We start from the raw sequence: 23,750 nt of genomic DNA on the forward strand, positions 1-23,750 counted from the left end.
ACCCGGCCACCAGCCCAAGGGGAAGCCTGGATGGGGTGGCTGGGGGACCCAGTGGTTGGGAAACGGTCTATGCCCATTGCCCTGGTAATAAGCTGACGCAAGTGGCGTGTTACTTTCCTAGCGGTAACAAGTCACCCTGAACTTGGATGGAAAACAATAGAATTGAACTCTCTCTCAGTACAAGGCCAGAAGCCAGAAATCCCAGTGCCGGCAGGTTTGGTTCCTCCCGGAGGGTCCAAGGGAGAAAGCGTGGCCGCCCCTGCCCTCGCCTCAGGCGGCTGCCTGCAACCCTTGGTGTCTGATGTGTGGGTTCATCACGCCAGCCTCTGCCTCTGTCGCCACGTGGCCTGCTCCCTACATGGTGCTCTCTTCTGTGTCCAGATTTCCCTCTTCTATAAGGACACTAGTCCTTGAACTTGGGGCCCACCCTTGCCCAGGATGACCCCATCTTGATCACTTCTCCAAAAACCCTGTCTCCAAATTAAGCGGCATCTGAAGTTCCCAAAGGACATGAATTTGGGGGGTGTGGAGTGGTCCCTGTTGAGCCCAGCATATGTGTTTACACACGGGGCACACTCTCGTGTCCCCTTACAGCCTCTGAAAGCCAGAGCCCCCTGGCACGTTCATAGTACGGCCCCCCACCCCACCCCTACCAGTGGCACCCAGGGCTTGTTGGGGCGCTGGGGTGTGGAGTTATTTAATGAACACTTCTTTGCACTGGGCATGGTCTTAGGTGTTGGAGGTACGGCTGCAAACATTCCATTTCCACAAAGCAAAAAAGAGTGTTGAGGGGCCCTCCAGAGGGATGGGGAGGAACCAACTCTGTGGCTGGAGAGGGGCAGCCAGTAAGGTCGAGAGGAAGAGTCAGGAGGGGCTTCTGGCTGCATTGAGGGATCAGCTCTGCCCTAGACAGGCTGAAACAGGTGAGAGCCGAGGAAGGACCTCCAGATGCAGCAACCCCCGGGGCACTGGTGACCTGTCAGAGCACCCCAAAGTCAACACACATCCATTCTAAAGATGGAGTGCCTTGAGAAGCCTTGGGAGCTGCTCTGAGTCGGGAAGGGGAAGTTTTCTCATGTCCTCTGATGAGACAAATGGATTTGTACTCTAACACGTGGGCTTCCCTGGTGGTTCAGTGATAAAAAAATCCACCTGCCAGGGCAGGAGATGCGGGTTCGATCCCTGGTCCAGGAAGATCCCCTAATGGAAATGCCAACCTATTCCAGTATTCTTGCCTGAAGAATCCCATGGACAAAGGAGCCTGGCGGGCTACAGTCCATGGGGTCGCAGACAGTCGGACACGACTGAAAGGACTTGAGTTGACACAACATTCTAATGTGGAAACAGCCCCATGCCACCCAGGCCCAGGTTAGAAAAACCATGACTCCGTCTTCAGCTCTGAAACTTTATTAGAAGGCTGTTTTAAATGACAACTCTTTCTTAATTTGCTTTGTCACCAATTCCAGTTACAACTCTATTTGTATATAACAGTAATTTTTGCATTGATCTTTGCATCCTATTTGAATTGTCCTCATCAGGCCATTCTGGTGAATAGAAGTGTGACCGTGCATGTGCACGGTGACCAGCATAAGTGAGCAGGGGGAGCAGGTGGGGGGGTGGTGGCCGGGACAGAGGGAGCCCGCTTCACACGGGGTGGCGGGGGGAGCTGGTGGCCTTCTGCTCTGGCCCTCACCCCCAAACTCACAGTGATAGGTACCTCATTGCCCTATCCTTCAAAAAGCGGGGAATAAAGAAATCCCTCCTCAGTCCGAGAAATGATTTGGACTTCATCTTCAACGGGGTGAGTTTCCCTCCCTCTTCCCGCCCCCTGATCAAACCCTCAGCTCCTAAGCCTTCCTAGGTGCTGCCCCCCGCCCCCGCCTCCTGACCTGCCAACGGCCCGTCTCTCTCTGGTCAGGGCCTTTCTGCCTTCTTTGCCTTTCTTCTGTCACCAGTTCCGAGAGGAATTTCTTTGGACAGGCACAAGGGTCACGCCCACGGCCCCCTGCTTCCTCTCCCCACCCCACCTCACAGGGGCTGGGAAGGTACAATCCACCAGGAACATAAATATGAATAAAAAATGAACTTGAAAATGACAGGCTATTAATTAAACAAATCTATAAAAATAGTTAGGACGTAACTCTGTTCAAATAAATACAAAATAAATAGGCTCCAAGCAGTGTGACACATTGCATCTGCGGAATGTGAAGTGGTCCCACTTGGCCCCCGTGGGGATCGGATTCGAGTCCCCAGGGGCGTCAGAAACAGACTTTAATGCGGTCAGCCAAGCCATAGGCTCGGTCTTCCTTCTGGAAGACTAGAACCTGCTTTGTTTGTTTGTTCAGCTTCTTTCTGAACAAAACCCTTCTTCCAACAATACGTAATTATTAAGGCCTTGAACACCTTTTCCTTCTCTCGCCAGGGCGTGCAGACGCGGGGCAGACACGGCCCTTCCCGCTTTGACACGATGCCCGCTGCCCTCATGCCAGCGGGGCAGAGGGACTTGGTTCTGAGCTGGTGCCAGTCCTGACAGAGTCTGGGCCCAGCTCAGAGCCTCATGAGCCCCCGCCAGCGGCAGGGAACAGAGGCCCTCTGGGTTCCAGGACCTGTGAAGCCATGCGCCGAGACACCAGGCAGCCTGGCCCCCTGTCATGCACACGTGCATCCAGGTGCCCGCCTGCTGGGCAGCTCGGAAGCCAGACTCCTCCCTCTTCCCTGCACCAGCCAGCCAGCGGCAGGGCGGCCGGTCGGGAAGCCGGGCTTAGGTTTCAGGTACAACTAGCCTTCCCCACGGACTGAAGGGAGAGGAGCAGCGTGGAGAGAGGGCCGGGGGCCTCCTCCTACCATTGAAAACAGCAGCGAGGAAGGAAGCGAGGGGGGCCCCCGGGGAAGACGCTCAGCAGCCCAGAAGACGGCCGGCGCCAATGGTCCGGCTGCAAGGATGCGACGGGAGGATGAAGCCAGCCTCCCAGCCCTGCTCTTCGGCAGGTGCCCCTGGGCAGCGCTCACCCCCATGCGCTTGAGCCCATGTCCTGCTGAGCCCTGGGCCCAGAGGAACACTCACAGGTCCTCCCTGGAATGGACATGCAGGTCAGCCGGGGTCAGCGGGACGCACCTGGTGGGCCTGCCAGCTCTGTCCCCCCCATTTGCAGGCACACCCCAGGGTTTTCACAGCTTGGCTTCAGTCAGCGTAGTGTTGGTACATTCACAGAATGAGATGGCTACACATCCCAGGGCTGGGAGCCCAGGATCAGCGAGTCCACGCAGGCGGCCGGCCCCCTTGCCCGTCACCGCGACTGCACGCCCAGAGTGATCTTCAGGTTCTCGTACACCACATAGCTGATGCTCACGGCTGGGATCACCTTCATGAAGTTGGGGGCCAGCCCCCGGTACAGGCCAAAGGCCCCCTCGGTCCGCAGAATCTGTTTGAAGAGGCTGCTCATGGTCACCTCGGGAGCACCCTCCATGGAGGCTGCAGTGAGAAAGGCCACCCGTCAGGAGCCTTTCGCCGGCTCCTCCCTGCGTCCCAACCTGCCCCTGGGGGAGACAGGGCCCTGGGGGCCGCCCGGCCTTACCTTGGGCCTGCATCCGGGTCCTGACCAGGGCCAGTGGGTAGCTGGCCAGCTGGCCACAGGTGCTGGACATGGTGCCACAGGCCAGGAGCACAAACACCCCAGGGTCTGCACTGTTCACTGCATAGCGCTGCAGCCAGGCATTCTTGAGCGTCTGCAAGGGTACAGGGGGCGGGGATGAACTGAAGTGCCTGCAGGCCCCAGGAGGGAAAAGCCTGAGAGACAGTGAGGGACTGGGGGGTGGGGGGGCTTGGGGGCTGGGGGCAGATATCGGATCCACACAGGAGGTGCTGCCCGGTCACACGGATGGGATCCGCAAGGCCACAGTAACCCAACTCGCTTGGCCTGGGCTGGCCCCGGGGGCTGGCTGTGCTCCTGACTGGCCTGCCCTTTGTTTCTGCTGTCACTGGGGATTCCCGGATAGGATGGGGAGCAGGGTGGGATGAGGGAGGAGGAAGGGGCAGCAACCCCTTCCTCTCCTCAGAGAGCCGGACCCCTGTGCTCTGGAGCCTGCATGGGCCCGGGGAGCCCCCAGGGTATGGCGCTCTCTAGATCTGTCGGTCAAGCCCCTGGGGTACAGAACCTGGGGGCTGCCAGGGGAAGGCAGTGTGACAGGAGACCCCTTGCAAGGGACAGAGGAATCCGGAAGGAGACAATGGCGGGGAGGGGACTGGGGAGGGATGATACATGGCCAGGAGGGAGTTTCTGAATCTCTCCTGCTGCTCAAGGGGCCTGAGTCCTCCAGGGCGCCTCACCTCGTAGACAGCCAGGTCTATGCCAGCGTAGGGGATGATGCCCAGCATGTTGGGGACGTAGCCTTTGTAGAAGGCAGCCATGCCCTCTCGGGCCAGGATCTTCCTGGCACAGTCCAGCATGCCCGAGTACTGGCCTGTCTTGCGCAGGGCCATCCGGGTCTTCAGGACCTGCAGAGCCCAGGGGGGTGATGGAAGCGTGAGCAGGGCCCACTTTGCCTGCCCACCCCCACACAGGCTGCCCGCCCCGGCACCGACGTGGCCCTCACCTCCATCGGGTAGATGCTGCTCTGGGCGATGGCCCCTGCCAAGGACCCTGCCACAAGCCTCTCATGAATCCTCAGCGTCTCCTGGTCACTCCCAATGAGACGTTTGATCTGGAATAAGGAGCCAACAAACTGAAACCCCCCTGCCAGAGACCAGCACACCTGCTGCTGCCCCGCCCTTCCGCCTGGGGCCGATCAGGTTTAACCGAGACCTGGTGTCCCTGGGACTTTCAATGCTGCCCAGAGAAGGCAGACACTGGCCCCCGGTGGAACGGGCTAGTGGGGCAGTGCGGGGGTCAGACCCAGGCCTCTCCAACCCCTGCCTGGCCCGGCTGGCCCTCAGGTACAAGGCCTGGCTCTGGGTTCCAGGGAATCAGCAGGGCAGGGACCTTGTCCCAGGGGGCGCTCAGGATGCAGCTGCCAAGGGGCGACCCTCCCTGGAGAGCCGGGTCCTCACCTGCTCGTAGGCCATGAATTTGATGGCCGACTCGGGGGCGATTTTGAGGACGTTGATGCCGTTGCCCCGCCACAGTGATCTGGCTCCTCCTTCTCGAATCATCTGGGTGAACCCACCCACGATGCACATGTTGTTGCTGCGGGAGGCGTGGACCTGGGGAGGGAAGGACAAGAGGTTGGGAGGAGCCACAGGGAGCCACCGTCATCTGACCAAGAACCAAGATGGGAGGTCGGCAGGCAAGGCTCTGCCCTCTCGTGCGTGAGACCGACTCAGCGCCCTGACAGTCAAACGTGGCTGTGGGTCCAACCAGACTTTTTACTGTGCACCCAACGTTTATATGCCAACACCATGCTAAACACCTCTTACACCTCCATGAGAACTACTTAAAAAAAAAAATTGAACTTTTACTATGGAAAAACTTTCAAGCATACATAAAAGTACAGAGTAGCTTCCATGAACCCATAATAAGGTTCAACCATCATCAGACCAGTCAATCTATGTGCCCCCACCCATGACCCCTCCTCTCCTACTCCCACTAATTGAATGCATTCGCAGTCTTAGTCATTTCGTCCAAGGACAGCCTTTCATCTCTATAGCATTCCTGGGGATTTGGGGAAGAAAAACAAACTGACGAGGCAATTGGTTCGAGCCTCTTAGTTTCCAGAGAAATAGAAGACCTGGGAGTGAAGGGAAGTGCTCTCGGTCACCCAGATGGGAGGGTGGGGGGTGGGGCCCCGGATTGGGTCCCAGGCCCAGAGCTCCTCTGCCCAAACCACTCCACCTCCCTGGTCTGGCACCTTCTTCTGTCCATAGGCCTTGAACCGGGGCAGGGAAAGGCTGACGCCTTTTCTGAGCAGGGTCCCTGGCATTGAAAAATGCCAGAACACCAGCCAGGGAACAAGGGGGTGACTGGCCACTGTTCAGATGACACTGAAGTCCCATGGTGTGTCCTCAGGCAGGTCGATTTCACAACCCTGCCCCTGACGTGGGTTCAGCTTATCTCTGCCCTGTGGACTTGGAATCGGGCACTCGGCCAGGGGACTAGTGTCTGGGCCAGGTGAGGATCAGCTTGCACAGCCCCCCATGCAGTAGTCTACATAAGATGTACATAAGGCGATAGGTTCCTGCCACACCCCAGTTCTCACTGGGGTCAGCTGCCCATATTACGGCCCTGTAATGTGACTCCCAGCTTAAGAGCATCGGATAAAATTAGATCAGCAATGTGCAAAAGGTCACCTGGGCCAAGATCTAATGTCACCCTGGTCTGAGCAATAACTCCAATCTGATTTACTGAGTTAGAAAGGTATCAGCCCACAGCAGGGCCCCAGACAAGGGTAGGGAAGCCAACCGACTCAAGAACCCCAAGGAGGAAACGGGTGGCTCAGGGCCCATCTTGCTGCGTACATACCTGCATGAGCACCTTGAGTCTGTCCAGGGGGGCTGTGCAGGTTCTCGAAACGGCTCCTGCCCCGCCGCCGGCCACCAGGTGCCTCCACCACATCCCTGTCTGCCTCTCCTCCACTGTGAACTCATCGGGGACTGTCAGATTCTCACCCACATCAAAGATCTGCGAGGAAAGCCAGCACCAATAAATCAAGCAGGCTCCCAAAGCTTGTGGCTGAGCTACCGGCTGACAGGTAGGTCCACTGCCTTCCACTGTCTAAAATGGAACTACCACCATTCTGCACCCCTCCGCCCAACTCTGTGGAGGTGGCAAAGCTCTGAGCCATCTGTGGCCTTGAAGAGAGAGGCCAAGGTTAGGGTCTGAAAGCAGAGCTGGAAAATGCAGGTACAAAACCAGGACGACGGCCTGTCCAGATGCCACCAGGGGCTCCTGCAAGAACAGCTTACAAAGGCATTTCAGCTGAGGATTGCCAGGCTGGCTGTGCTCAAAGGATCAAGTCGGGGGTAAAAATTCTTCTGAAACACGATGTGTAACCAGGGTAAAAATTCTTCTGAAACCCGAAGAGTAACCGGATCGCGCCGGCAGAGCATTATGCAAGGCTTCTGCAAACACGAGAGGGCTGTGCTGCCTGAGAGGCGCCTTCTCCCCTAGGGCAGCGGGCAGAGCCAGCTCTGTTCCGAGCCCGGGGGGTGCAGGCCCAACCTGGGGAGCAGTCGGCTCCTATCCATGGGGTGTCCACTTAATTTCACCCCACAAAGATGCCAGGCGTCCCCTGAAGGCACCGAGGGAGATGGAGGAGGGGTGCCTGTGGCCTCCCCTCCTAGAGCCGGTGGCCTGGGATGGTGGTAGGACTGCGACCAGGGGGCACTCAGCAAGGAGCAGCAGAAAGGGATGCTTGTGCATGGAGGGAGCACGCGGGCAGGGGGGTCCACGGGGCCGCCACCAGGGAGGGTGCCCTGCGTTTCTGATCAGAGGTGAAAGAGCTATGTGTGTGTGGCAGTGGGGAGGTATTCTTTTGCCACAGGGGGAAATGACACAAAAACTGCGGTGGCAGATGGGGAAGACACTTAACAGCTCGGCTATTTGATCTTTACCAGGCAGCTCCCACTGCCTCCCAGGAGGCTTTGCGAAAACCAGAGGGCTCAGTGAGAGGGGTGAACCCTGAAGATCGGGGAGCAACGGGGGCGACAGGAGGGCACCCTTTCTGGCAGAGGGACCCCGTGTTTGGGGAATGGGTGGGGCCATTCAGGCTGGCTGGCACGTGGGAGATGGAGGGAGCACCTGGAGGGCTGGCAGCGGAGTAAACAGCCCTGCTGCTGAGGAGGGGGCAGGCCAGGAACCCCCAGAAGGATGGGGGCTGATGCTGGGCAGACCGGACCCTCTGGGCGGGGGGAAGGAGAGACCGCCTTCCGGCCCCGGGAGGCGGGACTCACCGTGGAGTGCTTCCAGTAGAGGATGATCTCAGGGATGTTCTCCACGGGGTGCAGGAGGTGATAGTCTCGCCACTCATGCCAGTCGATGGTCATCGTGCCGTTTTTGTCCATGCTGCAAGACACATGCACGGTCACCCACGTGGACGCAGGCCCCATCTGTCAGCCGCAACTCCCCCCCGACCCCGTACCTCCAGGGGAGCTAAGGGCAGGCGCGTGGCCACCAGGAAACCACGGAAGGCACCCCTGCCCCGGAGGAGAAGGGGCCAGGTGGCTCCACACCCCACTTGGCACAGACACAGGGATGTAATGGCCCACGAGCACCCCGATTTAATCAGGCACAGCAGTTAAGGAGGCAGGAGGAGGTCCCCAGGGTGACACGGATACTTACTAGGTGACAGGGCCCCAGAAGTGGCCCGTTCGTATTCTGACAGACAGACATAAGGAGGATGCAGAGGAGAGAGGAGAAACAACACAAATAAGTGCTCTGAGCGGAGGTTAGTGAGGCAAGCACATGGCACAGCATGGCGTGAGGATGCGCTCTGCAGGTGGGGGGAGCGAGGGCCAGGGGCTGCCATCCCTACCAGCCGGCTTTGGGTCCCCCGGGACTTAAGGAGGCTGGGGAGGACAGGAAGCGACTGAGGGGCTGCTCTGGTGGGAGCTCCCAGCCCCTAGGACCACCATTTGCCTGGGGCTGACTTTCGGGGCAGTGCATCTGAGTGTGAAGTTAAGAGGAAGTTCCCCTCACTGGAGGGTGGCCCTGTGAGCCCTGCTGCTCTCTGCACGACCAGGCAAAGAAGGGTGTTCCTTGCTCGCCTTTCACCTACTGAAATCTCCCCACTAGTCTTTTCCCTTCGAGGGTGGCTGCCCTCGGGCACCCTGCCAGGGGATTTGCGATTCTTCCACTGGGAGCCGACCTGGACCCTGGGGAGTGGCTGGCCTCTGGGAGGGGTTACTTATTCATCCCTTTCAACCACCAGGAGCCAAAGTTCATGGAAACAGGGTTAATACAATGAATGGCACCACGGAGCGAGTCCAAGAATCTTTCTTTCGTCACACTTTTGTTAAAGCAAACTCAGGGGCTGGTTACGCATGCACTCACCTCTTGAGGATTTTCTCTGCCTGCTGCTCAGAGATCTTGACCCCCAGGTCCCGCAGGGACTGCATGATCTCCTGGGCGTCGATCCGCCCTGGAACAACAAAGGCCGTGAACCTGTGGCCAGCCTGGCGCAGAGGCCCAGGACTGCCGGGCAGCTGCTGGCCCCGGGGACAATGCTCTCACCATCGTTCTTTTTGTCCAAACTCTTGAACACCAGCCTCAGTTTCTTCTCGTGATCTTGGAGGTAATGGACGAACTCTTCGAAGTCTAGCTGCCCATCGAGGTCTTTGTCGCCAGCTTGTACGATTTTCTAGAAAAGAAAAGAAAGGTTTCGTCCCTGGGCTCAAACACCAGCTTCTCCTGTGTGGTGACCCATCCTCAGGGAAACAACTGCTCATCCGTGAGGCGGCCCGGGGACCTGAGACACTGCCCCTCCTCCACTGCCAGGGTCACCGCCTGGATGCCCGAGGGCCGGCCAGGAGCCAGCCGAGAGCCCGCCATGCTTCCCTCACGATCAACAAAGGAAAAAATCAGTCCCCGAGAGAAGCCCTTTAGACAGAGGCTTTCTGGTTTCACTAGGTTAGTTGCCCGGCTCCCTGTCCCTGGAGCCAGGCCTCAGCCCCACATGCCCTCTGCCCACATGCAGGGTGGCCCCGGAGCTCTAGATTTCAGCAGAAACGCTGCAGCTTGCGCTTTTATCCTTAAAAGTGGCACTGGCCCAAGAACAGTTGGGGGCAACCTGGGTAAAGGTACAGGGCAGAGATGGCCCCTGCCAATGCCTGCTTGGTGGAGACACCGTCAGAGAGAACTCTGGAGGATGGGGAAGTGCTACGACCCACAGGAACTATTTTTGGGCCTGTGCTCAAAGGCGCTGTCTCAGATCTTAGGTGAGCCAGATGCTGTAACCAACCTCAGCTTCCTAACCAGGAGCTGGAAAGCAAGGCAGCTTGACTCAGGAATAGTTCGGTAACCCAGGGGTCTTTAAGAGACCCTCTCCTTGGCAATGAGGGTCCAGAAATCTGCACCTGTGCTTAGAGACGAGCTTGGTTCAAGCAGCTGCAGTCCGTTTTGGATGCTCAGCAACTGGAAGTTCTCCACAAAAGCACAAGAACTTGGCTTGTGCCCCAGGTCCTGCTAAACGTTTTACCTTGAGTAACCTGATGAATCCTTGCAAATAGCTCTAAGAGGTGGGGGAGCTAGCATTTCCCTCACTTTTCAGAAAAGGAAACAGAAGTTCTGGGAGGCTAAGTAATTTATCCAAGGTCATGCAGCTACGGAAGTGGTAGGTGGCATTCAAGCCAGGCCTGTTGGATTCCAGTCACCTCCCTATTGAGAGCCTGCTGCCATTGTAAAGGTTAATCTCAAGAAGGTGGGGAACATACATGAGTCACTCCAAGCCCAGCAACACCCCAAAACTAGGACTGAAACATCTCCTAAGGAAAATGGGTATAGTCTCCTTGTGTTGCCCAACTCTCTCAGCGAGAAACACATCCTCTATCTACAAACCAACATGGGTTTCAAAGTCTTCTGAGCCAGTGGGTTTGGAAACTGATGGGTCATTGGCTAGCTATTCCTCTCCAGATACTGTGTCACTTAACATGATCCAAAGACCAGCTCGGGGGTGTGACCGGAATGTGAGACAGACGCTGGTACATGTTCCATCAACTCTCTGGACTCGGGTTAACTTCCTGCAGACATGTCTGCCCTCCATCAAGAATGACATAGATTACGTACAGGTAATCATCCTAGCTTTATGAAAGGAGTGGAAGTAGAACCTGCATGTCATTCAGGGAGGAGGCGAACGCAAGGAACAAAGCTCGCTGGAATCTGCGCTGCTCTGGCACCAATGTGATCCATGTGCTTTGTTGGGGTGGGTGCCGGGGTACAGACAACCCAAGGACATGCTCATGCGGCTGGTTTCAAAAGAGTCTAAACCCTTGCTTCTACCCTAGTCTGGTCTCCTTCCTAGGATAAACACGTCATCAACCCCTGCACACCCTCTGACCTCCACTGCCACCATGAGAACCTGGGGACAGCAAGGGGTCCTATGACCAGTGAAGCTGGGGTGTCCCTGTAGGAGGAGGCCACCCTCTCAGACGCTGTAGCTGTTTCCCTGTATTTAAAATGGTAATGATCTCTGCTGCCTCCAGCTCCAAACAGACCTCCTAGGAAGGTCCCCTCACCCCTGCCCATTGGTCTGTTTCACCCAGAGCACAGCCCTGTCACCTCCAGCCTCCTCAGCCACAGTTCCAACTCCTGTGCCTCCAACAAGGGGCCTCTCCTCTCCCCCTCTCTGCCCCCCAGCTCAGAGAAAGACTCCAGCAGCAGCCAGACCGTGCCCCCACTTTCTGGTTCTGCACTGCCCCGCACCCACTCTCCGCAAGAAAATTCCTTTCCCTCTTCCACAAGTGCCTCCCCTATAATTCCAGCCTCCCCTGGAAGTCACATGAGAGCCAGTCTCTCCCGTGACGCAGCCCTGTAGCCGGCTACAGCCACGCGCCCGCTGGGGAAAAACTGGCATCGGCTGGAAATCGAGGGAGCTGGAGGGATGGGACCCTCTACTAGCTCCGGCCTTCACTGAGTCAATGCTGATGAAATGCCTGGCCTGCCTGCCTTCTGCGTCCCGGTACAGACCTGCTTCCACTGGCGGTAGGTGGAGAACTCCTGGGAGGGGATAAAGACGCTGAGTTTGAAGATGGACTTCAGCTCGGCAGGAAGCCCCTTGGACTCGAAGTACTGGAACTCGGTCTGGGCCTCCCCGATGAGGGGCACATACAGGCACAGGCAGAGCATGCTGGCGGGAGCTGCTTCTGGCGGCGTGGAGGCCGGGAATGCTGCCTGGCCCCGGCACACTTGCACAGGATATGCAGGGGCGCAGCTGTCATTGGCTGCCTCAGCCCTGCCCTTTGGCTTAATTGAAAAAAAAAGCCTGCTCACTGTACTTCCAGCCAACAGCCAATGAGCACACAGCCCCTCGAGGAGGCGGGCACTGTCTGGGCGCCAAGGGATAAAGATCAGGACTGACGTCACCCGCTCCCCGGTTAACCCTTTCGAGACAGGCACCGCATTCGGCCCTGCCCCCCCAAACAAACCTTCACCCACCGGCTGCCAACCCCTCCAAACAAACAGCCTTTGGCCTGTTTTTTCCCACAAGGTCCCCAAATGCGTCACACAATACCGTAGTTTCTCCCCTTAGTAAATCATTCCCAGCAGAAAAATTAGTGGAGGCAGAAATTGAATCAGGGCTCACTGAATGGGTCCAGTTTAGCTGTGAGAGTAGAAAGTCAGGGGTGGCGGGGAGATTCTGGGAGGGGTCCCGTGGGATTGTAGGGGGGCTCATTCATCTGTCCTGGAGCTGCTCCTGAGCTGGCTGGCTCCAGGGACCCTTCTTTCCCAGGCCACCTTGCACACGAGCACCCCTTCTCCTGTAGGTTTTACCTGGAGACCCCACAAGTGTGGAAAGGCTGACGTGGGGGGGGGGGCAGGAAGAGGACACCCTAGGCCAAGGTCATTGTGCTGGGGGGACGCCTCAGCAGCACCAATCTAGGGTTAGCCTGAGCCTCACTCAGGACCCATGGAAGCAGTTTTCAGAGTTCACGTTCACTGAGAACACTCCAAAGTTTAGTGGATTGGAGCTTTTCAGCTTAGAACCGTGCTACTCTATACAGAAGTTTTTCAATTTTATTTTCATTAATTTATTTCTGGCTGCACCACAACATGTGGGATCTTAAGTTCCCCAATCAGGGATGAAACCCTTGTCTCCAATGCAGGGGGTCTTAACCACTGGACCACCAAGGAAGTTCTCAATTTTAAATAAATCAAAATGAAACTAAAAATTCATTTCCTGGGTCGCATGGCTTGACAGTCATATGTATTCACCGAGTATTTCCATCATCACAGAAAGTTCTACTGAACAACACTGTCCTAGAACATCCCTTTTAGGTGAGGATGAGGAAAAAAAAATCTCAGGTCCTGGAGAGTCAAGATCTGATCTTTATTTAAGAGCCACCCTGCCACCTCCACCTTGTCCCTTTGCACGGAAGGTGTCAGATTCGTGCTGCAGAGGAAGAGCCCACGTCACAGAGATGAAAAAGGAATCTGTCTCGCCTTGTTCCATCTACAGTGCGCCACTTCCTAATATAGACAAAACCTCACTACCAGGATGGGTTAAAAACGGATTTTTATCATTTGTTGACCCACAAAAGTGAAAGGAACTTCTTAAATTCACTAAAAAGCTTTTTGTTAAGATCTTGAAAAAGGTTCTGAAAAGAAGATGCTGATGCTTATGTACATCATTATAAAACAGATTTTAGTAACTTATATGATGGGGTTGGCTAACAAGTTCGTTTGGTTTTCCTGTGAGAGGCTACAGAAAAACCCCAAAGAACTTTTTGGCTGACCCTTCTAAAAGAGATCTGAGGGTAAGTCTGTAAAAACAGGTCTTGGGCTGTTTTATCCATCCACTTGGGTGGATCCGATGAGGTACTCAGAGGCAGCTCAGGATTATTTGGGCAAGACCCTTCTCAGCCTCCACCTAAATCCAAGTCATTCAGCTGTCTGTTAAGCCACCCAATGCAGAATGTTCTACTTTAGGGCTATTTTAGCATGCATCTTATCTCTACTGTTGGGGTCCCCGAAGGCAGGGCCATTGTACCTCCTTGTCTGGAATGAGCCTTTGCCTTGATCACAGAAGGGGCCTGATAGAAGTAGTTTCTGAATGAATGAATCATACTTGGCAGGGCTTTAAGACCCCAAGGAACAAACATGACCATTCTCAATGAAAACCTTAGGTTTGGTTTCCCAAGCATCTGCAAATAAAAAGTCTTCAGGGCATTCTGTCTACCTCAACAAGATACTCTATCATTACTTTTATTTCAAAGGAAGTTCACATTTATAAATAAAAGAGCTGAACTTTAACTGCTGATCTTCCTTTTTTAAAATTATTCATGTTTGTGCTTCTGAAATGAAAACAAATTACACAGAACTGTTGAAGTGTCTCATTTCAATGATGACTGTAATCCTTCCAATACAAAATGGCAAATATTTTGACTGAATGAATAAGTTGTTCAATTGGAGATGTTCATTTTCTATGAAACTATGTTTTTCAAATAATGGTGGTAAACATAACTGTACCATTGAGGGCTTTTTTTTTGGAACCACTGAGTTTTATGACATATTTACAAACCTGAAAAGAGATTTGAAAACAAAGCCAAATGAAAGTGAAATCAATATTCAACATATAAGGAATGATCTATATGTAACCTTATTGTATATTTTCCAAATCTCCTGTAAATGTATCATATTTTCATAATTTAAAAAATAAATTAAAACAGCATTATCAAACAAGGGCAACTATCTTCTACAACAAACAGAATGGAATCTTTCTGATCATAACAGAGCTCATCATTCTACAGACCAATGACACCACCAGGGTCAGAAATGTTCTCTGAAAAGTTCTACATGTGCTTGTCAAAATGTGATCTTAACAACGCTTATGTTAATTCTATTCCAATGTTATTCTTAAAAAAGAGCTCCAACGTATTTCTGTTTTGCAACCGTGTTTGCGTCCAACACAATGTCTTCACTGGACAAACGTACAATGGCGTTTGCTTATTTATTTAAACCATCCACCCCCCTGAGTTGCACAGGTCATGCAGAGTTCTTCTGTCACACAGAAATGGCAACTTTCCAGTTGAGACCTTCAGGCACCTGGAGCTCCAGGGCAAACATTCTCTCCCTGGGATGACAGACACTGGGCCCCAGAGGGGCCCTGGGGTGACCTCTTAATCTCTGAGATGAAGAATCAGACCAGGAGAGGCCACCTGGTTTGCTCAGGCCCCAGAGCCAGCTGGCGGCGGGGCTGAGGCTCACCCGGGGCCCAGCTCTTGTTACAATGGCCACGTAAATCAGTACCCAAACCTAACACTGCCATAAAGAGATTTTAGAATTCAGTTTCCAAACAACACTTCCTCCGCCTGACCCTGAGAATTACAATGAGCAGGACCTCATATGGGAGGTGGCAGGTGTGGGGGAGCCTTTTAGCCTTAGTTAAAAAAAAAAAAAAAAGGTCACAAGAAACTCTGTTACAGCACTGAACAATACGTGAGAAATACAAATAAGGAAGAATAAAGCAGGGCTCGGGACCTGCCTGGCAGTTTGGTGGTTAGGACTCTGCTTCCACTGCGGGGGGCACGGGTTCAATCCCTGGTTGGGGCACTAAGATCCCACATGTCACATGAGAGTGAGTGTAGTCGTTCAGTTGTGTCCAATTCTTTGTAACCCCATGGACTGCAGCCTGCAGTTTTGTCCTTTGTCCATGGGATTCTCCAGGCAAGAACACAGGAGTGGGTTGCCATTCCCTTCTCTAGGGGATCTTCCCAGCCCAGGGACTGAACCAGGTCTCCTGCATTTCAGGCAGATTCTTTACCATCTGAGCCACCATGGCAACCCACATGTCATGTGCCATGGCCAAAAAAAAAAGGTTCACAAAGCAGGATGTTTGACACCTGGTATTTGACACCAGTTCAGTTCCTGATGTTTGACGCCAGCCCCAGACGTTTCTGGATCCTTTAATATAATGCACTCTTCCCCCTCCTGCCATCAATACGTCTTCTCCGCTCTCTTTACCTGTTCTAATTTTGTGACCCAGATCCACTTTTGTCTCCTTTCTTCCAAAGTCCATAACAACTAGTTCTGGGAAATGATGACAGTCACTCCCGATCCCTGAGAATTCAGTGGTACTCCATTTCCCTTAACCTGCAGTTCCTCTCACGAGCATCTTCTCACCTTCAGGCCTGCCAAGGCTCCGACCCCACAGGCTTTCCTTGTTCTACTACTGTTTCATACCGGAGAGACAGGTGCTTCCAACAAGAGCTGGAATACCGTGAGTAAGAACAGGGCAAATAGAGTACCTTTGGGAGTGTGGCATTAGCTCATAAAGCATTTCGGCCGCCCCCCTCCGATGACTCAGACCAAGCCCCAAATATTAACATGCGAAGGAGCCTTGCCAGCATCCGGCTACTCTAGCCCCGCCCACCCGTAAGGCTCTCAGAGCGTCATTTGCTGCTGCGGTCGCAGTGTCATTTGATGATCGGGTTGCCATGACAGCCCAGTGGAGCTGGTTTCCAATGAAACCTGCCTGCAGTTGGCAATTAGACACACAATGAGCACAAATTCTCTGAGCTTCTGAGGAGACGGCCCCTCAGGATTTGAAAGCGTGAATGCAGCTCGGGGTACCTCCCACTCCAGACTAATGGCTTTCTTCTCCAACTGCAGATCAACTGGAAGACAAAGATAAAGGGTAGAACTGGAACAGTTCCTAGAATAAAAACTTGCAGGAACCTGACTCACCAGCAGACATATTTAAAAGAAGGAAGTGAGAATTAAACAGAGTAGCAATGCTGGGAAACTGAGAAGCCTGAGAACCAAAGTGAATGTCTCCACCAGGTTTCCACGCGGTCGCCGCAGCCTCTGCCTGAGAGAAATGGCAGAGAAACAGCGAGCCAGGCTCCACCGGCCAATGATCACAACTCTCAACCCTCCACCTTCAAGAGCAGCTGCGTGGAAAAGGACGCACTGCTGAGCCGCTATTCCAGTTCTTAGTTATCTGCCTTTAAAGGGTCCACACTGCCCAGGTGCGCTCTCCTGCTTGCTTCAAACCAAACCAGCTGATCCACCTCCCTCTTGGGGCTCCCCCCACCCCCAGTCAGCTGATTCATGATCCTTTGGGGAGAAGTGCCAGTGAGGTGTGAGTCTTAGGTTCCAGCCCACCTTGCTCCCAATTCTGTAGGTCAGGAAAGAAGCTGTTTAGAACAGAGAGTTCTAATGCCAGCCAGCCCAGGTGGCGGGGGCAGGACTGGCAAGGGGTGCCAGTCAGTATGAGTCTGTCTGGGAAATGGAGCAGTTAATTATTAAAGTCAAAAGTGGGTGAATTTAAAAGGGAGCCGGCCAATCCCATAATCCCTTGACTGTAGGCAAGCAGGTCTGGAGATAAAAGTTCCTTCCAACAGATAACCCTGCAGCCATTTCCAAGCTCCTCTAAAATGATCCAAAGGTAGAGAGCGACACCTGTCATGCCTCAGGCACAGTACAGACGCTCAGACCCCTGCCGCCAGTGGTTGAGAACAGACTAAGGATTTTTTTTTCTCATTGCAACCACGGCAAAAGTTGTGGCATCAAAAGTCCCTCCCAGGACTTCCCTAGTGGCCCAGTGGCTAAGACTTCATGCTCCCAATGTAGGAGGCCTGGGTTCGATCCCTGGTCAGGGAACTAGGCCCCACATACCTCAACTGAAGATCCTGCATGCCACAACTAAGCCCCAGGGCAGGCAAAGAAATAAACTAAAAAAAACCCCCAAAAAACGTCCCTTCCACTGAGCAAAGGAACAGTGAACATCTGTTTCGTAAATGCAGCAATCCAACCCAGCAGAACCTTTTCTGGACTCTACAGTCTGTCACACATAGGGCAGACTCTCCTTCCTTTACCCAGTAGATTTTTACCTTGAGAAGGGAGAAAAGATTCAGACGAACCAAGGCTTGGGAGGTGAACAAGGCATTGCTACCTCGGGTGAGAGAAATCACAGCCAAGCAGCCTTGCTGGTTCTAACCCTGAACCAAACCAGACCAGTCCTGGCGGCTTTCTTAAGCGAAGGCGAGGCAGGAGAGGCCAAAGTTCCAGGTAGACCTTTGCCCTTCCTTTATTGTTTAATCCTGGGCAAATTACTTAACCTTCCTCCAACTCAGTTTCCTCACCTGTGAAATGGGGATGCCACCACTTACCCTGGCTCTTGAGAGGATCAGATAACATAACCCACACTCAGGGTGTGAGATAGATGGAAGACCCCCGTACTCAGCAGACTTGAGGACCCCAGAGGACCACCGGCCTCTGCTCCCTGAGCCTCCAGCCTCAACTCTGCCCCACTGCTCCCCTCCTCCCCAACGGAAAGGTAAGACGGGTCTCTGCCCACCAAGGCAGAGGGTCTGACCTTCGGGATAAAGGACAGGCTGGTCCTCCCTAGTTCCTGGCACCTGGGTTCACCTTTGAAGGTTCGCTGTGTGGCCCCCTTGAGCTCCGTCCTCCCTGAGCTGTTTCAAATGCTAATACCTAAGACACACTGTAACTGTCGCTTCCTTTCAAATGACTTTCTGGGGCCACAGTGACACATCCTAGGGTATATCTTCCATTGCATTCCACCTTCCTTCTTCAAATGGCCACTGAAGTGGTCACATAAGGTAATCAAGCTGGTGCAGCAGCCACAGGAAGACTGGACTAAAGTTGGGCTTCTTTATTGTCTAACACTTCTCCCCAGGCCCCTGGTACCACACGGATTCACCCGTAAGTTTTCTCTTCCTGCCCCACGCTCCAGGTTTCTCCAGGCCAGCCCCTCACCTAGGAGATCCTCTCGACAGTGCTGTTACCTTAGGAAATTGCTCTGCAGGTCCAACCACCAGCAAGATGGTGGGTCTCTTTTCCGTGGCCTCAGTCCTTCCGTCCTGCTTCCCCAAAAAGCTTGGCATCTGGTCTCTCCGAGCCGGGGCCGGGGTGCCTCTGACTTCATTCCCGCTGCCCTCTCTGGAGCCTTGGCACCCGGCCCTGGGGAAAAAGCTCGACAGAAAATGCCACAGCATCTGAAACATCCCAGCTTGCTCCCCACGTCGCCTCCAGTGACCGCTCACTTTTGAGGGCTGTGGCCACCACACTGAAGGTCTCTGGCTACACAGCTGGGGAGCTGGGAGGGCTGGCAACTCTGCCTGCCCTGGCAGCTTCCTGCCTTCTCACTGCTGTCGTGCCTGGCCTGCGAAGCAGCTCACTCTGAGAGCCCCGTCGGGGGGTTGCTGGCCACGAGAGAGCCGCTGGAGCTTCTTCCAATAAAAACTCACTTTTGCAGGTGAATTGTGATCAAAGGTTTGGCTTTTTGGCAAAAAAGAAAGAAAGAAAGAAAGATAAGGCGGATGGCCCGACAGACCTCTCCCGAGGCAGAAGCCAACTTCTAGCTCCCGATCATTCAGCTCGTCCTCTCTGAACTAAGGAGCAGCATCACGCCGGCGAGCACCCGAGCATCTAAGCCTGCATTCTCACTGCAGCAGGGCGCGGCCAATCACCTCTGCCGACACTACCGGGTTCATTATCCCCCCAGCAACGTCCCTCCAATCACAGCCCGCTGATTCCCCGCATGCGGCCGGCCGTTCTGCAGGGAGGTGCCCGCAGCAACCTCCAGAGGGGCTTCCAGTGGCCGGAATCCACATGGAGAAGCCCGGCTTCCTCCTCTCCAACTGGCGGCTTCCGGGATGACACTCCCCCTCAAGTTTAACACGATCAAGAGATCCTGGCAACACTTCCTAAGACATCTGGCAACCCTTCCCCTTGTTCAGTTATCCCATTCTATGAGCCCTATCACGGTCGTTTCTCCTCTGCGGCGCCCTCTACACGCTGAGCTGCCTGGGGACAGGGATCAAGTCACAGATCTTTCTAGCCCGGACCAGGCATAGGTGAAGGCTGTGGACTCAACTGGGCAATCATGAATAGAAGCGAATTAATCCTTGGTCATTTGTTTCTTCATTTACTAGCAGACAAACTCCAGTGTCATGTCATCTCTTGAAAAGGCAACTCTCTGATAGGGTGTTCATAACCATTATTTTTAAAACAAACACAGCATGGAAAAAGTTTAATAGACTGCATTGGGGAAACATATATCCTGATGCGCTGTTACAAGAGTGTGAACCAGCGCAGTCTTGCTGGAGGGCAATTTAGTCACTGCTACCAGCATATCAAAAGCACAAAGCCTCTGACAGCAACTCCACTTTCAGTGAATTAACCTGCAGATATGTCTGCACATGTGGGAAATCACATATCCATATCTTAACATATATGGGATGCATACATGTGATAAAATGTAAGGATATTTTTTGCAGCCTGACTTACAATAGCACAGGTTAGATACAGGAGAATGCAGGTTCAATCCCTGGATCGAGAAGGTCCCCTGGAGAAGGAAATGGCAACCCACTCCAGTATTCTTGCCTGGATAACGCCATGGACAGTGGAGCCTGGCGGCCTATGGTCCATGGGGTTGCAAAGAGTCCGACACAACTGACTTGAAAATATCTTGTTAGATGAAAAGAGCAACATGCAGAAGGAAGGGGGTAGTATGCCACTGTTTATTTCTACGCTTGCATATATGAAGAATCTCCCTGGAAGGACATACTAAAATTGAAGAGATGGTCTGGGGTGGGGATGGCGGGGACTTGGGAGTTTGAGGGGAGAAAGGTAGACGGGAGATTTATTTTCACTGAGTATCCTCTTATACCTTGTGAAACCAGGTCATGAGCATGTATGACCAGGCACGCATGTGTGCATATATACAGCTGTTATTTAAAAAGAAAACACGAAAAGGAAAGCAAGACTGCCAAGCTTGTTTGAGAGCGAAGGAGCCCACGGCAGTTGCCCTCTTACTGGATACACACAACAACTTTACCTAGAAGGAGTTCTGTGTGTTGATTAAATGTCTGGTCTTTGGAGCCAGACCCCAGGTTCAAATCCTGGCTATCACTTCCTGGCTGTGTGATCTGGGTCAAGCTACTTTACCTCTCTGAGGCTTTAACAGCCTCATGTGCAAAATGGGGACAGTAACAGGACTGTACTGTTACTTCATAGAGTTGGTTGAAGACTTAGTTAAATAATGCATGAAAGCTCTTAGAACAGTACATAATTAGCTATTTTTAATCTAGAAAATGACTGTGAGTTCATAGAACTAAATAGTTTTACTACAAAAGAAGGGCCAGTCTAGGGTAAAAATTCCTAAATAAAGAATCCACTACTAAAAATTAATCCTTTTTAGTTTAAGGCAGTGAAAATCTGGTGAATTGGGGCAGCTGGTGATCTTTTGGGCCCTCATCTACAAATAAAAGAGATATCCTGTATTGAGTAAGTAACTGGGTTTTCCTTTAATGGACTCCTCTGTACCACAGAACTAAGCTATGAACTCAGGGCGGGTTCCAGCCAAGATGGAGGAACAGGAACCAATTCATGTTCCTCACTATAACAACTAAATGTACAGACAAAACGTGAGATGATGGTTTTCAAGACATTGGGCAACGAAGGACAGGATGCCTTAGATTTCTAAACAAATGAGACCTTCAATTGCCCAGGTTTCCTGCCTAGAGTTGCCGGCCATCGTGCAGAGAGTGGACACCCAGCAGAGCCCAGCAGTCTCCCCACCATGGAAGCGCAGGAGCTGGGAGGCCAGGACAGCTGGAGTTTGCAGGGCAGAGAACCAGAGAAGACAGAACTGTGCAGAGAGGGAGGTCTGGAGCTCTGCTGAGGGCCCCTGAGAGTCAGAGCATGTGAGCAGGAGGAAACTGCCTGTGGGTGGGGAAAGAACTGGCCAAAGGCGTCACAGGGCTAAGAATAGTTCCTGTTCCCACTGGCTGGAGTGGAAAACCTCATAACATAGGAAAGTTCAGGAAGGGTACTCAGAAGGTTTTGCCTCCATAGCAGGGGCAAAACTGGCCCTAGACTAAATGCTGTTCTTGTTGAACTAACAAAGCTATAAAAAGCTGGCCCAAGAGAGTCAAACTGTTTCTAAATAACTGCATACCAGAATAAAGCTCAAGAATATTAATAGGAATACAAAAATATCCAAGATAAAAATCCCATAACAATATTAACAGCAATGCAAAGAAGCAGGAGAAGATGACCCACAATGAGAAATCAATCCATTGAAACTGACCTGGAAAGGACATGTGTGATCGAATTAGGACACAAGGATATTACAAGTCATAACTGTATTCCACATGCCCAAGAAAGATACATCACGTTAAACAGAGACACTACAGATACTCTAGATGAAAATTACAATGTCTGAGATGAAAAACACACCTGGATGGTTTTAACAGCAGATGAGGAAATGCAGAAGAAAAGATTCAGGAACTTGAAGACACAGCAATAGAAACTTTCCAAAAGGAAACACACATGGAAAAATAAAGCCATTAAAAAAAAAAAAAAGAGAGAGAGAGAGAGAAATGCATTAGTGACCTGTGGGAGAACTGCTAATAGACTAATATCCACCCATCTGAAATTCATGGAGGTGGGAACAGAAAAGATAAATTTAAATAAACAATGGCCAGGTTTTATCCAAATTTATTAAAACCTACAGAGCCAAGAGCTCAACAAACCCCAAGCATAAGGAACATCAGAACAAAACAAAATTACAGTCAGGCACATCACTATTATTTCTGAAAACCAGTGATAAAGAAGAAAATCTAAAAAGCACCTTGAGAAAAACACCCACTACTTACAGAAAAACAAAAACAAGAATGACAGGGGATTTCCATAAGAAACTGTTAACCCAGAATTTTATACCTAGAAAAATACCATCCAAAATGAAGGCAAAATACTTTCCAGATGTACTAAAACTTAAAGAATTTATTGACAGCAGAACTGTATTACAAGAAATGTTAAGAAGTCCTTCAGATAGAAGGAAAACGATACCAGATGAAGAATGGAATGAAAAGAATGAAAAGCACTAGACATGCTAATTGTGTGGGTAGAAAGAAAGAAATTTTTCTTATTGTTTAAATCTCTTTCAAATATAAGTGACAATTTAAAGCAAAAATAAAACAATGTATTGTGGGTTTATACATGCATCCTTTGCTTTAGTCATGTCCAACTATTTGCAACTCTTTGGACTATAGCCCGCCAGGCTCCTCTGTCCATGGGATTATCCAGGCATGAATACTGGCATGGGTTGCCATGCCCTCCGTCCCTGTGTCTCCTGCATTGGTAGGCAGGTTCTCTACCACTAGCATCACCTGGGAAGCCCATAAAAAGACAAGCCATAGAGGCAGCCTGCGTAGTTTATAACATACGTAGAAGTAAAAATGTATGAGAACCATTGCATAAAGGCTGGGAAGAAAGAAATGAAAGCATAATGTCTAATATTCTTAAACTAGGACTTCCCTGGGGGTGGTACAGTGGATAAGAATCCTTCTGCCAATGCAGGGGACGCAGGTTTGATCCCTGGTCTGGGAAGATTCCACATGCTGAAAGAAAGATAGTGCTAAGTCATGTCTGACTCTTGCGACCTATGGACTGTAGCCTGCCAGGCTCCTCTGTCTATGGGATTTTCCAAGTAAGAATACTGGAGTGGGTTGCCACTTCCTTCTCCAGGGGATCTTCCTGACCCAGGAATTGAACCCAGGTCTCCAGCATTGCAGGCAGATTCTTTACTGACTGAGCTACGTGGGAAAACCCACATGCAGAGGAGCAATTAAGCCCTAAGCCCGTGTGCTGCTGCAACTACTGAGCCTGTGCTCTAGAGCCTGAGAGCCACGACGACTGAGCCCACACAGCGACTACCGAAGCGCGGCCACCCAGAGCTTGCGCTCTGCAACAAGAGAAGCCGCGGCGGACAGAAGCCTGTGCACAACTAGAGAGGAGCCCCCAGCTTACCTCGACTAGGGAAAGCCCACGCCCAGTAACAAAGATCCAGCACAGCCAAATAAACAGATAAAGTTTAAAAAAGAATCTTAAACTACTTATGAAGTGGTATAGTATCAGTTGAGGTAGGTTGTGATAAGTTAAAGATGTATACCATAATTCCAAAAGCTACCACTGAAGAGAGAGAGGTGGGGGGGATGGGGAGAGAGAGAGAAAATTGTAACTAGTAAGCTAACAAATGAGATAAAGTGAAATTATAAATACTCTTCGACCCAAAAGAAGGCAGAAAGAGAAAGGAACATAGAACAGGTGGTGCAAATAGAAAACAAACAGTGA

General features: G+C 52.2%; 1 protein-coding gene across 3 annotated transcripts in view; it reads right to left on the reverse strand.

The window, feature by feature from the left end:
- Nucleotides 1-1,391: 1,391 nt before the first annotated feature.
- SLC25A25 (solute carrier family 25 member 25) overlaps nucleotides 1,392-23,750 on the reverse strand; it is a 33,256-nt gene continuing 10,897 nt past the window's right edge. The window contains exons 1-10 of one of the 3 annotated variants that reach the window (XM_065928370.1): nucleotides 18,398-19,036; nucleotides 9,165-9,291; nucleotides 8,985-9,072; nucleotides 7,886-7,997; nucleotides 6,456-6,614; nucleotides 5,048-5,200; nucleotides 4,594-4,701; nucleotides 4,328-4,495; nucleotides 3,576-3,726; nucleotides 1,392-3,472 (exon numbers count right to left, since the gene is read on the reverse strand). In XM_065928370.1, the coding sequence (XP_065784442.1) occupies nucleotides 3,288-3,472; nucleotides 3,576-3,726; nucleotides 4,328-4,495; nucleotides 4,594-4,701; nucleotides 5,048-5,200; nucleotides 6,456-6,614; nucleotides 7,886-7,997; nucleotides 8,985-9,072; nucleotides 9,165-9,291; nucleotides 18,398-18,616 (1,470 nt within the window). In that variant the 5' untranslated portion in view covers nucleotides 18,617-19,036 and the 3' untranslated portion in view covers nucleotides 1,392-3,287. Of the gene's footprint in view, nucleotides 3,473-3,575; nucleotides 3,727-4,327; nucleotides 4,496-4,593; nucleotides 4,702-5,047; nucleotides 5,201-6,455; nucleotides 6,615-7,885; nucleotides 7,998-8,984; nucleotides 9,073-9,164; nucleotides 9,292-11,615; nucleotides 12,044-18,397; nucleotides 19,037-23,750 lie in introns of those variants that run through there. The other 2 variants (XM_065928371.1, XM_065928369.1) reach the window with 2 other exon arrangements.

Source organism: Muntiacus reevesi, chromosome 3 (assembly GCF_963930625.1).
Source record: "Muntiacus reevesi chromosome 3, mMunRee1.1, whole genome shotgun sequence".
Taxonomy (NCBI): Eukaryota; Metazoa; Chordata; class Mammalia; order Artiodactyla; family Cervidae; genus Muntiacus; species Muntiacus reevesi.